Below are 17,245 nucleotides of genomic sequence, written 5' to 3' on the forward strand. Positions count from 1 at the left end.
TTCCGCCTCAAAAGGAACTAGTAAGAATGGGTTTGGAGATATCTTAATTCAAATAGATCATTACATAAACATGATTACATTTCAGCCACCCAATCAGAGTTAACATGCTAATACTGCGCAACCTTGCCTTGTTAGCTTGTCCAGCTAATTGGTTTGCACGAAAACACAAAGAAGGGTTTGTTTATTATCACTATTTTTGTTTTTTAATGTGGAATATCATGTGATAAGCTTAACTTCGTTAGATGGTAGAGTTATATGGGGTCTTGCACAGCCGCTTTTACACGATCCTGCATGCTGCACAGCTGCTGCAATATTACAATTGCAATGAGCAATAATCATATCACAGTATAAGTAAAAGTTTAAGCTCATCATGCTGCTTCTGGTCTGCTTCTGGTTTTACTTTATTTATAAATCAGGCTTATATTTTTACTATAAGTAAAAAGTATGTTTAAAACCTAATGCGTGTGCGGTTAGGATCGTGGTGATCTGTCAAACGGGCAGGTTTGGTCTTTTAATTACTATATAGGTGGGGCGGGTTCGCTTTTATCAAACAGCACCAGTGCAGGACTCTGCTTTTGATTCTATTATTGGCAGTTGATCCAGAAACTATTTAATTAATGCCAACCAGACAAACAACCTTAATACACTTATGCTGGAATGAATAGCTATATGACAAAATATAGGCTATGTGCCTCTTATTGCTTTTTGACGGCGAGATCGAGCTTTCGAAGCAAATGCACGGGGGCAGAACTTGTGGGCCATTTTAAACAATATCGTGTTGCACAGGGCATACCAAGGGTATTAATGATGACAAAACAATAACGTGTCAGTGTTAAAGAAAAACTGACTAAACTCACGGAGTGTAGTTCTTTTGCTGAAGGACGCTGAATTAATTCAAATCACATGCCGTCATTTTACCAGCAGGGGCCACTTTCATCTATATACAGGTGCTGGTCATATAATTAGAATATCATCAAAAAGTTGATTTATTTCACTAATTCCATTCAAAAAGTGAAACTTGTTTATTATATTCATTCATTACACACAGACTGATATATTTCAAACGTATATTTTTTTTTAATTTTGATGATTATAACTGACAACTAAGGAAAATCCCAAATTCAGTATCTGAGAAAAATAGAATATTACTTAAGACCAATACAAAGAAAGGATTTTTAGAAATCTTGGCCAACTGAAAAGTATGAACATGAAAAGTATGAGCATGTACAGCATTCAATACTTAGTTGGGGCTCCTTTTGCCTGAATTACTGCAGTAATGCAGCGTGGAGTCGATCAGTCTGTGGCACTGCTCAGGTGTTATGAGATCCCAGGTTGCTCTGATAGTGGCCTTCGGCTCTTCTGCATTGTTGGGTCTGGCATATCGCATCTTCCTCTTCACAATACCCCATAGATTTTCTATAGGGTAAAGGTCAGGCGAGTTTGCTGGCCAATTAAGAACAGGGATACCATGGTCCTTAAACCAGGTACTGGTTGCTTTGCCATTATGTGCAGGTGCAAAGTCCTGTTGGAAAATGAAATCTGCATCTCCATAAAGTTGGTCAGCAGCAGGAAGCAGGAAGTGCAAAAATTTGCTGTACAAATACAGAAGTGCAAAAAACAAGTTACGCAATTTGCACGAGGCTCGTTTAATAGCTGTAACGTTAAATGTAAAAAAAGATTTTTAAATGTTTTAAAGTAAAATCCACAAGAAAACGAAAACGAAAACGAAAAAATAAATATAAAGAAATTACACTGCCGTAGGCTACATACCTGAGCGAATTCGAGGGACAGTGTAAGCTTCTTCCCTCACCTCCTACACAGACTGTCTAATAACAGCTCTGAGATCTGTCAGACACTAAAAAGATTGTCCATTGTTTCACCGGAAAGCGTGCCATCGATTCTTCTTAAATTCACTAAACACGAATGAATGGCCCTAAGCTGTGGGCTGCTGAAGTGACCATGTTGAAAAGTTATTTCAATAAAGCTGCATTTTATCTGTATTTGCTCGAGAACCTCCCTTTTTCACCTTCTTCAATACTCTCCTGCCCGATCTCCCTTCTATATTACATAGTCTTATTAATATTCAACATGTTATTTGCATACTGATCATAAACGTAAACTAGTATCTATTATATCATATAAGGATATCTTTGGTCCACAAAACCACTAGTAACTGAAAGAATAAGTACTAGTATCTAATGAGTAAGTACTAGTATCTATTGAATAAGTACTAGTATCTAATAAATAAGCACTATTATCTAATATTTAGGTACTAGTATCTAATGAATAGTACTAGTATCTAACGGAATAGATACTAGTAACTAAACAATAAGTACTAGTAGACTATAAGTAGATACTAGTAAACGTCAAGGATTAAATGACAAAATGGCTTGCCATACCCCCAGGTTGTCCCAAACCTGTATTAATGTTTTATGAACCAACAAATCTCATCCCCCATATACTGCCACAGTGGGGAAAATAAATACTATGGGAGTCAATAGGGGATGAGATCTGTTTGGTTACTAACATTCTTCCTAAAGTCTTCTTTTGTGTTTAGCAGAACAAAGAAATGTATACAGGTTTGGATGAGTAAACTATCCATTTAAGCCCAATTAGACCAATGTAAACAGATACAAATAAAGTCCAAATCCAATAAATGATTGAAAAACGTCTCAAAAATCTGACTTGCACGTAAACACCCTAAAAGAGACTTGTGTTCAAGTATGAGAGCTACATGTCGGTATGTTGCTGAGCTGCTAATAGGCTAGCAGTTGGTTAATAAATGCAGCTCTTGAATTCTAATAGAGATTTATGTTTATTGAAACCTAAACGTTCACTACATACTTTATAAGAAAGTCTATAAGAATCTGCTTTGTACAATGGTTCTGCTCTTAGCCTGTTTTCAGATGATGCTTTTGACACTGAAATACGTTTATAACACTGTAAACAGTATAGTATGTAACATGAGAGGTTATTATTAATGAGTAAAATAATCTGCCTCCGTATGTTGATATTGAGCCTTTCCAGCATGACTAGATCATAGATCTGACAGTTTTAAGGGGCAAGGTCTCGTGACAAGCTCTCAATAAGATGAAGACTTCCTAACATGTGTTTAACACAATAATACCGGTGAATTTTCCAGGAAACATAGTTTAAGCGAGGCTGAGCATGATGGGGCGCAGATGTTCTAAAGGCAACAAAAAAGGGTGAATTTTAAATGTATTTTTAGGTAGATAAATGTATTATTATTATAAGGAGAAGGCCTATAATCCCGTAATATAGACAAAATGATTCTAATGATTACATTTTTGTTGAACATTTAATAATTAGGACAAAAATAAAGTATAAGGTATAATTTCCTCAAAACTCAGGACCAAAGGCATCCGTTGGTTGGGTTTATTGTTAAATTTCCATCGTAAAACCACTAGATTATAGACATTGATGTTTATTGTTAAATTTCCATCGTAAGACCTCTACATTATAGACATTGATTTCCTCAACCATTAAATCCGTCTTGCATTTCCATATGACAAAACCACGCACAATTAACTGTAAATGTAAGTTGCTTTCAAATAAGTGAACAGGTTTTCCTATGAATGTTAGGTCGGTCTGGAGATAGGGCAAGTGGGCGGTGCTAGGTCAAGACCACGCCTCTTCCGTAACCACTCCCGCAAATCTGATTGATGCTCCTCAGAAGACAAGCGGTATTGGGATTTCACACAGGCAGTGAGGAGACCGAAAGATGTGTACATCCTCAAAGCACACGATGTTTCTCGTTGCAGCGGTAAAGTCGAACTGAAAGCTCGCGTTGCGTCGGTGGAATCCACAGTTAAAAGAAGGATTGCGAAAGAAAGACCGATCCAAGGGACGCTTAAACCGCGTCGCGGAGGAGATCTGCGAACTATTGTCTGAAATAGATTCAGTTTCTTTGTTTCTCCCTTTCGGTCGTTTTTAACATGGCGAGCGATTCTCCGGCTCGGAGTCTGGATGAGATAGACCTCGCAGCGTTTCGGGTGAGTTCTTCGTCCTTTTTGCGTGAAGATGCACAATGATGTATGTTGGTGTAGCTGGAACCTGCCATTGCCACACGGCTCGACCAATACAATATTTTCATTCGCTTTCCATTAATGGACGTGAGAACAGCCACAAAGCATTGTTTATGATCAGTTGACAGGCAGCTGTTTGTCAGACCGAGTAACTGATTTGAAAACTTATTAAAGGTTATACTGCACTATGGTCAATGAATTCATGCGTATTAAAAGCCACGCAAAGGAACGAAAGGCCACGTTGTGCGTGTAATGCACAGGCTTGGGATTAGCCTACTCTTTGTTATGTCAATAACTTGAAATATCCTGTTTAGTACAAATTAAAACGCAAGTACACTGTTGTGTTTGTCCAACGTTGTGCCATATCTTTCTCGCCCTAATAAGTGACTCGACATGCTGGATAAACTGGGTTACTTCCTAACAAGGCTCTGTTTTTATACATCACTTCGCGGCTTATAAAAACTGTGTCAGTCTTGTTTATTGGTGTGTGGTGTGCGCGTTCCCGTGGAGCGTGACGATAGAGGCCATTTGTATGAATCGGATTGAACGTGCGCGCCGATGAATCGGCTGAATGTTGATAAACGTGTGTAAATATGCCTTTGGTCAGAAAAGCGCGTGTAAACCGTAACTGGACGAGATGTAAGTTAAGATCCGTTGGGTGTCATATAGCAGGTGGAGTTTTTAAGAATAGCAACCCATCATCCTAAAGCGTCATCGCGAGGCACAGTTTCACCGCGGCCGTAAACCAATTACCTCGTGTGCTGTAGGATCTAATAGCACGCGAAGTGCTCGCCTTTCTCTCTAAGTAACGCGCGGATGGAAAGATTATTGTAGATGGCCATTTGAGTGCTTTTGATTTGGGCATCTATTGTGTCTGGTGCATTAGGGGCTTCAGTCTTGCACACATGACATGATTCTGTGTGTGTGTGCATCAGCGCCACAGGTCACGTGGTGCGGCACTCAGTTTAAATGGCAATGTGATGTTAACCCACTGCTTCTTGGGGCTTATCGCTTTACTAGGAACTGATATGTGTGGTTTTGTTTACCTCACGTGATTGAGTAAATGGCAAGTTTATATCTGACAGTTTCATAATTGTATTCGATCTAAAGCTTTGTGTCTCCACGCAATGTGTACAGGCCGACAGAATATCTGGAGTGGAGTCACCAGCACCGGCTTCACTTTGGGTTTTCCGCAACCAAACAAACACCCAAAATCCGCTCTGTATCCACTTGCATACTCTGGTCTGAAACCTTGCAAACACAGTCGGATGTAATAGCAAGGCTCAAACATCCCAGAGCTGTTAAATGTCATGGCCAATCTGAACTAGTGGTTGTATCAATTTAATACCAGCCGTGCATTCTCCCCTTCACAGAGACAGTGATGTGTCGCTCTTGGTTATTCACACCCTCCATATAGAAGGAGTGAATTTTGAAACCACTTTCTGACTTTTACGTTCTGTCAGCAGGGGCTAACAATGGCGGATGCCTCAGCAGGGTTTTTTTGTGCATCAGAGTCGAAGAAAGCGCAACGCTTTTCTTGACTTTGCCCCCATTAGTCTGCCAAGGCCGATTCCATGGCTTAATGTCATGGTATAATCCTCTCATGCAGTATAAGCTTTCATTTGATAAAATGCCTGCGGCCACCGCAGTCTTGGAAAACATGTGACAATGCAAGACACCCAGGTGCTGTTATTTTCCCTTTTGCGGTTTGCACACAGTTTTTTGAACTCTGCATGTTGTGAATGTCATACAGGAAAGAAAGAATCATCTTGTCTCATCGAGTGTTTGCATTATCTAACGCTGCAGTTTCATAGACTTAAATTCATGCGTTTGACGGGAAATGCAAGCTCAGGGCCGTATTTTGGGCAGTGCAACTGGTGCGACTGCAGTTTCAAGAGAACCCATAAGAGGCAACATCACTAGAAAAACACGGCAAGGCACATTATTTTAAACCGGACCATCCTGTGCGGCGGAGTTTTGATTAAGGCGACCAATATGGCAGCACTTGGAGCACACGTTCGCATGGCTTCAAAAGCTGTGTACAACCATCACAATAATCAGTTTAAAAGTTGACATGACGTTTTTTAATACATGTATAAGAAAAACCTCTTAAATAAGCTTATTTTACTGATTATTTAACTTTGATGAAACACTGTAGGAGCACTTAACATCATATAGAAGATTTGATGTTAAGATAGAAAATGCCAGCCAGGTAGGGCCCTGCAGCTTCTAACTCGCACAGGGCCCATCCTATGCTTGGGACGTCCCTGTGCAAGCTAATACTGGAAAAAAATGAAATTTCGCAAAGTCACTTGCATCTCGTGACGATGTGTCACCAATTTTTGATATGGCACAGTGTGACCTTTTCAGTTCTTATGAAAATTTTTATATGTTGATGATACTACTAATACTAGTATCACACAATCCAGTTTTGTACATGCATCTTTAAAATAACAAAAACAACAATCGCAATGCGAATAGATTAGAATCTGTGCAAAATCCCAACCCAACAAAACCTGTGTATGCTGATCAGGTTTTCGTCGGTTCTTCTGGTTTATTCTGATTGGGCAATGTGCATGTTCATTTATCTACATACATTGCAAACTCATGTAAACACGTTTTGGACAGACTTTTAAAATAAGTAATCAGATTTTTGATAGTTATAAGAATAATGTTGTGTAAATGTAAAAGCACATTACTGCACCACAATTCATTTGAATCTAGTCAGACTAGTGTGCGTTCTCTTGCATGTTGTGTTTTGAGTGAGAGATGAGAAATAGGTCACCCAGAAGCAGAGAGCGCTGACATGTGCAGCGGTGAGGAAACATTACAGTACAGCACATGCTCAGATTGGCCATTCATAAACTCTCTGGAACATAAGCAGAGGTCTGTGTGCCACATGTATAAGAGGGCTGTTTAAGCTTTACCTGGTCTACCTCGCCTAGTCTCGAGGGACGACATCTGAAAATGAGCTTCAGTGCTGCGACCACAAACCTTGAAATGAGATCCTTGCCCTTTCTGTTTGTTGTCTTGCAATTTTTAGCTCCAAACTGAAGTAGGTAAGACCTTGGTTTGTTCAGGGGTCGTATTCAGAACAGCAAGAGGGTTATTAAACATGGTTTTGATGTGATGTCAGAATGACCTTCGTTCACCCATATTAATGAACAAGTGTTTTCACGCTCCCTGCAGGTCTGAGGTTGATCTATGGAAAGTGGGCTCTGTTCAGTCAGGGATGTCAAGGTTCAAAGCCCAGTAAAATTGAGTTTAGTTTTATGGATTTTAGTCAGTGTATGTTAGCATCTAGCATAGCATATATATCCTAGTGTACTCTTACATATTGACCAAGTGCACCTTTTGCAGATAAGTATATTTTTGGCAGGTACTGTTTTCTTTCTCCTTTTACCACATTCTCCCAGGATGGCTTCTGTGCTTCCCTTTCATTCAACAGCTGTGCGAGTTGAAGGAATATTGCAGGGCCTGATACTGTGAAGAACAGGTGTCTGCTCTCCAGACTCGCTCTGCATGTGCACTTTCACAGTTGTCTGGGAGAAATGGTGAAATCATACCTGCGTTCCTACAAAGTACAGCAGTGACAGAAGAGCTGTGAAAGCCTCTGCAGGTTACACTTTTGGGCTTGATGTGTCCACATGGGGTGTGTGCGCATTACTCATTTTGAGAGCTGCTGGTAGAAGCGGTTTTGTTTTTCTTTGTTGGAGTTTTTCTTTTTGAGGATTTAAATATACAGTTTGTATTAGTCACTTGCTGTCACACCCCAATGCAGAGCAACATTCCATTTACTGCCATCCAGGACATTGGGACATCATACTTCTATCTTCATAACGGCTCTGAATATACTTTTAATACGTCCACATATCTGTGTTTTGCATTTAATGCGAAAATATTAAACAATAGGCAGTAACACATCTACTGTACCTGAGATCATCGTTTGTGCTGTGTATTTGCAAATAATCAGAATAATAAAACTTCTATGTAAACGGAAGCAAAGAGGCGTTCTCATGTCATGTAAACATGTTACTGCGATCAAGTCCTTACTCTGATTAGTGGAAATAAGCGCATTATTGATGCGCATGTAACTGTAGTCATTGAGCTGATTCAGGCATTGTCTTAAACAATGAGTTAGACATTTTTTCAGGAATGCACAGAAATGAAAATTCTTGGCCGAAGCAGAATAAAAGTTAAACACTTTGTCGAATGCAGAATATCTAATACCGACCATGTTTTTGCTTTTCATTCATATGGCGCAAATACGTGTTTTTCTGTGTCTTTGGTGTGTTGTTTGTTGCCCATGCATGTATTAGACATGTAAAATTTCAAAAATGTAAAGCCTAAAACGCTTCGTCTAACCACACCCTCACAAATCTATGTCAGTTTATGGTATGACTTGACTAAGACCGCCCAAATGTATACGCAAGTAAGGTGGGCGTAGAATTACCGTCAGTGCACTTACCATGTCAGTACAATTACCATATTTGGAACATCAGGTTCCAAAGCAAGAGTCGTTACATTTTCGTCACCCGCTTGCAGTATTCGTCCAATCACTAAGCACTGGTTAACGGGCCAATCATGGCACACCTCGCTTTTCAGAGCGATGAGTTTTGTTAAAGCTGAGGTAAACAAGGAAGAGAACGAACAACATGAAATAACGTCTTTATTTAATAGACATTAAAACAGAGAGTTATTGGTTAGTATGTTTTGAGTTGTTTGTCAGAAGTTGTGATGGATGCTGCAACCTGTCTCCATTCTTCCGTTATTAGTTGTAAAGATCAAGGAATGTCTGCTCCACTTTGACTGGGATTCACATCTGCTTTTAAAAACACGAATTCGTGGTCTATGTCAAGTACAAATATCAACCAACGTTCCCACTGGGCATCATTTCCCACTTAAAGTTACGTGTCTGTGCTTTTATAGTCAACTTCGAGATAAAATACGCAATAATTGAATATATCTTCAAATTATATGTTATGCCTCTTCATTCTCCCACTGTGTAATACATCACGGATGTGAAAAATATTCACCAGAGCTGTTTTTAAGTGGGTTTTTTTAGCGTGCTCCCGTGACACCACTTCCATTGTTTTCCACCGGTCGGCTAATAAAATGGAAGTCTCAAGACACATCATCATCACATCATTTATGTCCGTGTTAAAAAATAAGGTGGATAGTACAATGTTACTCATAATCAAAATGACCAAAACAAGTAAATAAAAATAATAATGCCCTATATTAGTCCTATAACTGACTGCTGAAAGAATGTAATGTATGACCAAAACAGTTACCTAAAATGTGTCATTCAACATAAACCAAAAATACGAGCAAACAAAAACTGTTGGATTATTTTAAACTACACTGCAAAATGATTTTAAAGAAAACTATCCATGCAAGCAATGTATGCTGATCTGAGGCTGACTGATAACCTTTTCAGTTCACGTTTCTCTAAACTCTGCCCTCAAAAGCTGACTGTTCTCTCAGAAGGTGCACTAGGGATGCACATACACAGCTTGACATTTCAGCTTGACAAACAAGTATCTCTGACACTTAAAAATGCTTCAAAACATTGCCAACATGTTTGCTGCATTAATAAGACCTGCGCGACTCTCTCTCCGCAATGGTTGCTGTTTGATTGCATCAGACATCATGTTCTGTCAAATTTATTCGGCCATATTTCACATATTCGTCTGAACACCGAACATGCTTTTTTTTTTGCTATGGTCAGCTGATGAATTTTGCTTTCTGAACATTCTGCGCATCCCAAAAAAAATCTCAATTGGCCAGTTCGATTCATGCATGTCCCTGGTCACATTGTAGGAACACGTATCAGTTCAGTGAATGGTTTGATGTTGTATTGTTTCGTTGCACTGTTTGTCAGTAGTCTGTTGGACACCAACCAGTTGCCAAAGGTATGCCACAAGTTCACCAGTCCTGTAAACTCCACTGAATGTTGATTAGCTTTTTATAATAAATGTCAAAGACTTTGACCGCATGTTAAATTATTACCTCCCGGTGAGGAGATGCTTAGACAGTTTTCCAAGGTCACCTCTCTTGATTCAGTTTTGAAAGTGTCTGTCCCTTGAGCATTGTAATGTGCTGTCATGTATCTCTTGCAAATTTTGCACGAATCATTTAATTTGAGATGCATTTTAAAGAACTTTTTGCAGTGCCTTTAATTTAGTTTAAGAGTGTTGATCCATTTTGTCTGATCGAGGCAGTACCCAGGGGCTACTGCTTGCGCTTATTGGCAATGGCAACATAGGATGTCATTGCAAATATAATTTTGCCTTGCTTTATTCTGAGTTTTGACAGCAAGAATTGGGTTGAAGAGCCAACGGTTTGTGTTATCAGTGCGGTATTGTTCAACGGTCCAGCAAACGAACCACCTTCGTTTGTCTTTTACGTGACTCATAGGCATGTCAGGACTGATACATGGCTCAAACCTAATTACTGTCTTCAAGCAGCACAGATTTGTTGTGCAACACATATTTAGTACAGCACACAGAAGTTGAAACAAGAAAGGCCTAAAGGTAGATCGCAAGGTGTTTTTGTGTAAGAATCCAATAAAATCTATCCTCGTGTATGCACTTTTCAGGAGGATTAAACTGGTTCAATGTTCTTGGGAACCTGTAGTGCACTATTAGAAGTGTTCAGTTGAGGGCTTTAACCTGAACTAGGAAATATTTTGAAGATGTTCTTTCATGCTCCGATACGCTTGACACAAGTCACTAACAGTACTTTCACAAACATCTGAAGCATCTTGGCAGGATTGTCAATGAGAGACTGTCGTGGTGACAAATATGTCTACAACACCCTTTGTATTCACTGTAATGTCTGGACTACCATCGCTTTTATGAGTGATTTTTATCAAATTAAATGTTTAATACCAAAAGTTTATATTAGAATAAATGGAATTAAATTGCGCACATTGTAATATAGTACATTGGTCCACATGAATTAAAGTGACACTTTAAAGTGACCTTGTGTGGTTTAAAACCTGCATATGAGTTTTTCTTCTGTGAAACACAAAAGCAGATATTATGAGAAAATCAAAGGGGTCCAAATGTTTCTCCAGCATTCTTCAAAATATCTTCTATGTTGTGCAAAAGAAATAAAGTCATACATGTTTGTAATGACATGAGGTTGAGTAAATAATGACGGAATTTTCATTTATGGGTGAACTACGCTTTTAAAGGCGGGGTGTCCCGATTTCTCTTAGCCATTGTTGATGTTCAAATCACCAAAACAGACACACCCCTACCCCAATCTATCGCTTACCTCTGCGCCCGGCTCAACTAAAGACCGTCCTGTGCACCTTACTGCTGATTGGCCATAAGGTTGTTTTGGTACTCTGCCCGACTTTGTCTAAACAAGTTTAATTCGGAAATCAGACACCCCGCCTTTAAGTGTTTAACTTCTGGGGACGCGTTGCATAAACTTAGCCGGTTAGTTAAAACTCACTGTCTAGGAATTGTTTAGGACAAATCAGTCTTACTTTTCAAATGTCAATAGGACCAATCTACTTTTTTATGTAACTGACTTTTAAGAAGTCATGACCAGTCTTGAAGAAAGAAAGGAGATGACTAACTTGTAAGACAAGTCTTAAGTAATTTATGCATCTGGCCCCTATTTTCTCTTGGCTTACACAAATATGCACATTTGAAGCTTCTTTCCTCCCTCCTGTCTGCTGCCATGTTTGTTTTCTGTCAGGCGGGTCTATGGAGTTATGGTGGGAACCAACACACTATTCTTCTTGTGTTTACTCAAACAACAAAACGAGTGATGTTCGAGGCCTTTACTCTTTGTCCATCACGCTGTCCAGCTTCACACCTCCTACCTGTCTGACAGTTTGCAGCCTGACCCTGATTTTCTACGAACCAAGACAGGAAGGTGTTTAGGGAGTGTGAATTTAACCTCCAGATGCAGCAAAAGAATGTGTGGGAGAATAAATGTGTGCTTTAACACTAGCAGCTCATAGTCTCAATGAGCTAAAGTTAACGTTAAGGCACTTTCCTATATGGTTAATGATTTATCGATGGGCTTTCTTCCAAAGAAAAATGTTTGTTTTATAAAGTTCTTTCCTTCTCGGCTAATAGCATAATTATTTTTTAACCCCTCCTCTCAATCTCGCTTCTTTCTGGTACATTGCCTTCCTGTCCGTAGCTTCTGGTGCAGAATTTATTTTATGAATTTCCATTTAATAAAGACAAGCCCGAGCCAGTCTTCTGAATATCATGTTAATTCATAAATATGTTAAGAAAGCCAACATAATCGTCGAGAATATTTCTCACCTGCTGGGCACCTCTTATAATGACATGGCTCAATTTGGGATTTGTATCTGCTTAAGAGCTTCTGCTACAAATGCCTCAACATCTGAAACAACATCCTTTCAGCTCTGACAATGAAGGTTGTTAAAGCAATTTCAACTAAGCTTTTAGCATTGAGACCACCTTGGCGTGAAATGGAGTTTGGGAATGGCCATAAAACCGATTGTTTTTCTCTAATGTTGTGTGGATAGCAGTGACTCACAATCGACAGTTTTACCCTGAGGGCGGTTAGCATGAAATGCAAATATTATTCTATATTGACATATAGCACATTCGTATCACACATGTAAAATAAATTGTCATCCCCTGCTAATATGCGGTAACGGCATAGTAATTGAAAGGATTGGTTATGTTGTTCGTAGCCTACATTGAGGTGATAAGCGGACCTATAATAGATTAGAAAAACCGACAAAGCTGGTAATGAAATCGCATACTGTGACAGTGCGTACTGAAAACCGAATCTTCAAACAGTACTTTAAGACAACTTTTTTACTGTCCATCATTTTGTCGAATCCATCATAATCTATTATTACCCGTCATGGGACCTTAAAGTTTTGGGCTATTTTTATTTGATTCATTTTGAATTTGACCGTTGCTCAGATCCTGTGGTATCATGGGATAGAGGAGTGTCCGTGGACACTCACAAATCTCTGCGGAAGCAGTAGACCATCTGGGTATTTCTCGCCTTCTGTTTTTGTATACTGAGGGTTCGGATATATTGTTCATGACTCATACTGATTTCCATCTACTACGGAAGTAGGCGATTTCGAACGCTTGAATTAGTTTGATCTTTCAGTACAATTTGCTTTTGGGCCAGTTACATTATGTTTTGGTGTGGGGCTTTGGTCATGAAAGGTGCTTCAATATTACTTTTTGTAATTATCATACATTTTTGTATGATTCCCGTTGTGAAAACTAGCCACCTCGTAAAATACTTGCGACTTTCTGTGAGATCAGCTTGGTTTGAAATGGAGGTCCATTTTTTAAGGTGCTAAAGATAACAATTTATTTGATCTGTTTTTCAACCTTTGGTTTCTTTTACAGTAAGCAAGCACCATAACAGACCAGGATCCTGTCTCCCTTTTGTTTGCCGTTGTAGCGGCCATTTACACGAGACCGTTTCAAGTAAAAGCGCAAAACAATGTATGCGATTTGGCTGTCCATTTACACGGAAACAGCGTTTTAGGGGACTGATAACGCAACCTTTTTAAAACGTGTTTCAAAGTGCAAGTTTTTAAAAACCACACGGTTCTCATTTCCGTGTAAACCCCGAAGTACGCAAGAATGAGAAAAGTACATCGTGCGCATGTTTATTAGGTGTGGGGGTGTGGTATGCGCGTGTACATCCACACACAACAGAGAAGAAATAAAAACAGGTCCTTCACAAAAAATTAGCATATTGTGATAAAGTTCATGATTTTCCATAATGTAATGATAAAAATTTAACTTTCATATATTTTAGATTCATTGCACACAAACAGAAATATTTCAGGTCTTTTATTGTTTTAATACTGATGATTTTGGAAAAGAGCTCATGAAAACCTAAAATTCCTATTTCAAAAAATGTGCATATCATGAAAAGGTTCTCTAAACGAGCTATCAACCTAATCATCTGAATCAACTAATTAACTCTACGTGGACTGAGTCTGGAGTAGAAACATCCAGAGCCACCGTGTACAGGCGTGTGCAGGAAATGTGCTACAGAGAAGCAACACTGGACTGTTGTTCAGTGGTCCAAAGTACTTTTTTCGGATGAAAGCAAATTTTGCATGTCATTCGGAAATCAAGAGTCTGGAGGAAGACTGGGGAGAAGAAAATGCCTGAAGTCAAGTGTCAAGTACACACAGTCAGTGATGGTCTGGAGCACTTCATGCTTCCATCTGCTGAAAAGCTTTATGGAGATGAAGATTTCATTTTTCAGCACAACCTGGCACCTGTTCACAGTGCCAAAACCACTGGTGAATGGTTTACTGACCATGGTATTACTGTGCTCAATTGGCCTGCCAACTCTCCTGACCTGAACCCCATAGAGAAGTGGGATATTGTGAAGAGAAAGTTGAGAGACACAAGACCCAACACTCTGGATGAGCTTAAGGCAGCTATCGAAGCATCCTGGGCCTCCATAACACCTCAGCAGTGCCACAGGCTGATTGCCTCCATGCCACGCCGCATTGAAGCAGTCGTTTCTGCAAAAGGATTCCCAAACCAAGTTTTGAGTGCATAACTGAACATAATTATTTGAAGGTTGACTTTTTTGTATTAAAAACACTTTCTTTTATTGGTCGGATGAAATATGCTAATTTTTAGAATTTTGGGTTTTCATGAGCTGTATGCTAAAATCATCAGTATTAAAACAATAAAAGAAAAATGAAATATTTCAGTTGGTGTGCAATCTAAAATATATGAAAGTTTAATTGTTATCATTACATTATGGAAAATAATGAACTTTATCACAATATGCAAATTTTTTGAGAAGGACCTGTACATCAATGGCGGATAACATGGGTTTTTTTGCACTGTGCAATAGTTTTTTTGACGCTTTTTTAGATTAAGAAAATGTGTAGATTTAGATTTACTACACCAGTGCTATAACCACCAGCGGAGCCGACATTTTATCTACAGCAAAATCTTCACGGTGACAAAAGGTTTTTAAACGGCGCTTTTGGATCAGACCCGGGAGGACGAGTAGGGTGTGGTACAACTTTGTCGATGGCGTTGTTGATTAGCTTCAACATTTTCGTCATCTTGTTTGTGCGCACGCTTTTCTTCACTATGAATGAGGAGAAATGCAGAGAAATTATGGTCTCTTAGCGACGGAAGTCCGCCTTCCAATAAACCGTCAATCCATCGTCAGGGACTCTGGTTTTTTTTCTTTACAAACTGATGTTGTAATACAGCATTTGTAGCGTTTTTGCGGATCTGTGTAAACGCGGAGTGTCGTGTGTATGTGAAACTTTTCAGTTTTTCACTGTGTAAAAGTGGCCTAAAACTGCTGGCAGCACAACAGATTAGCTTGCTCTATATTGTCCACACGCTGTTTCTACATGTGTTTAGGGATGTGTTTGTGTAACACACCTTGTAATTATGTCTGTTGATTGATCTTATTCTAAGCTTGCCAGGATAAATATTATGCACTGGTAACTTTGTCACTGCATTTGTGTTATGAAGCTCTCTTCATTGCAAGCTGTATGAGTTCTGTGCAGTATCCAAAAATTCTCAAAACGCAGACGTTCATGTCCGGCATCTATCAGGTTCAAACAATCTGCAAATCCAATGTTATATCCAGGGTTTATATAACATCCACTACTGAAATGCCGTGAACAAACAGAAACACTTAAACGTCGCTATCGCAAGAGCAACGAGCTGCCCCACTGCGCAGCCAATCTTGACGCTGCACAGCCAATCTTGATGGTAACTGGGTCTTGCTCGTCGGTTTGGCGCGTGGGGGTTGCTATTTCTTTCACCTTGCTGTGCTTTTCCGTGAGAATTGCCCAATAGAAGGAATCGGATCCCTGTTACAAAACAGGTATCCAGACTCTCATTGAAAAACTTACTGAAAAAAGTTGGAGTGCTTGGATTCATTTATGCATCAGTATCTGCAAAGGCACATGTTGAGTAAGTGCAGATCTTATATTCTCCAAGTGTTAGTTGATGATACTTATACATACGCACACACAAACACACACGGCTGGTTTTGTCCTTGTGAGCAATGTCAACTCTAAAGATATTACTCCCTCTTGACCGTTATATCGTAACTGCTTTCTCTCAGATGGAGAGAGTGCTTGTTGTGAACAGGCTTTTGATGTATAGGGAACATCTAGTGTCACATTCTAGCTGGTGTTTGGGAGAAACCAGATTAAATGGCCTTCTTCCTCGCATCATTTTTAGGTGATTCTTTATTAAGGTGTTATATGGAGTGTTGGATTTGAATCTCACACTTGGTTGGGTGCAGGCAGTGAGAGATGCTCTATTGCAACAGTTTTGTGATGGAGGATACCAGGGTTTTTGTGTCCCTGTGAGCTGAGAAGTAATTATCTTGCAGGTGGAAACATTTTGTTGCGGTCACGTTGTATAAACGTTGTATAAACGAGTCTCTGCTGAACGCACATGCGTTTTCCAAAACTGACCAGGCATTGTAAGCTAATAAATAGGAAACACGCATCCCTTTGCGATTGTGTTCTGTAACTTATTTTATTTACGTGGATGTTTGTTTCTCCATTCAAATTTGGCTGGCTGGTTAATAACAATTTATTTTGTTATGTGACACACTCAGATCACATATTTTAATGTCACTTTACCCAGCCATTAAATTCAACATGTACACTTTTTTATGTCAGTGATTTATCGGAGAACATTTTCCGATGTAAAATGCTTGTAATCTGTGAAAATGTTATTAATCTTTTGCTTGTCCGTTCTGGTATGGAATTCCCAGTTGTCACGATCCATGTGTGTGTGTGCACGTAATATGAACGATTGCAGATATTTGTGAGTGCCTCCACATTGCATTTATATATTTTGGGCTCCTTTTTATTGTACAAACCTTTGTGTGCAAACATCTTCCATACATCCTAAATATAAACCAGTCACCTACATGGTGTTACATTATGGACGAGTGAATGTTAAAATGTAAAATGGCGAAAACATTTTTGATAAGTGATCTGAATTGCTTATTTATGTCAAGTGGTTGTACATATATTGACCATACACTTTTCTCTCTTTAGGACCCTGCTGGAATATTTGAGCTGGTGGAGCTGGTTGGCAATGGCACTTACGGTCAGGTTTACAAGGTAAAAGCCTACGCTTCATTTTGCTCATTTTTGCTTGTCGTCAGTTTCTTCAGATGTATATTTTGGCTGCATCTGATCT

General features: G+C 39.2%; 1 protein-coding gene across 5 annotated transcripts in view; it reads left to right on the forward strand.

Annotated features, from left to right (window-relative positions):
* Positions 1–3,692: 3,692 nt before the first annotated feature.
* tnika (TRAF2 and NCK interacting kinase a) overlaps positions 3,693–17,245 on the forward strand; it is a 74,751-nt gene continuing 61,198 nt past the window's right edge. For all 5 annotated transcript variants that reach the window (XM_079453253.1, XM_079453249.1, XM_079453250.1 and 2 more), the window contains exons 1-2: positions 3,693–4,013; positions 17,101–17,166. In XM_079453253.1, coding sequence (XP_079309379.1) covers positions 3,957–4,013; positions 17,101–17,166 — 123 coding nt within the window. In that variant the 5' untranslated portion in view covers positions 3,693–3,956. The remainder of the gene's footprint in view (positions 4,014–17,100; positions 17,167–17,245) is intronic.

Source organism: Barbatula barbatula (assembly GCF_947034865.1).
Source record: "Barbatula barbatula genome assembly, chromosome: 3".
NCBI classification, from domain to species: domain Eukaryota; kingdom Metazoa; phylum Chordata; class Actinopteri; order Cypriniformes; family Nemacheilidae; genus Barbatula; species Barbatula barbatula.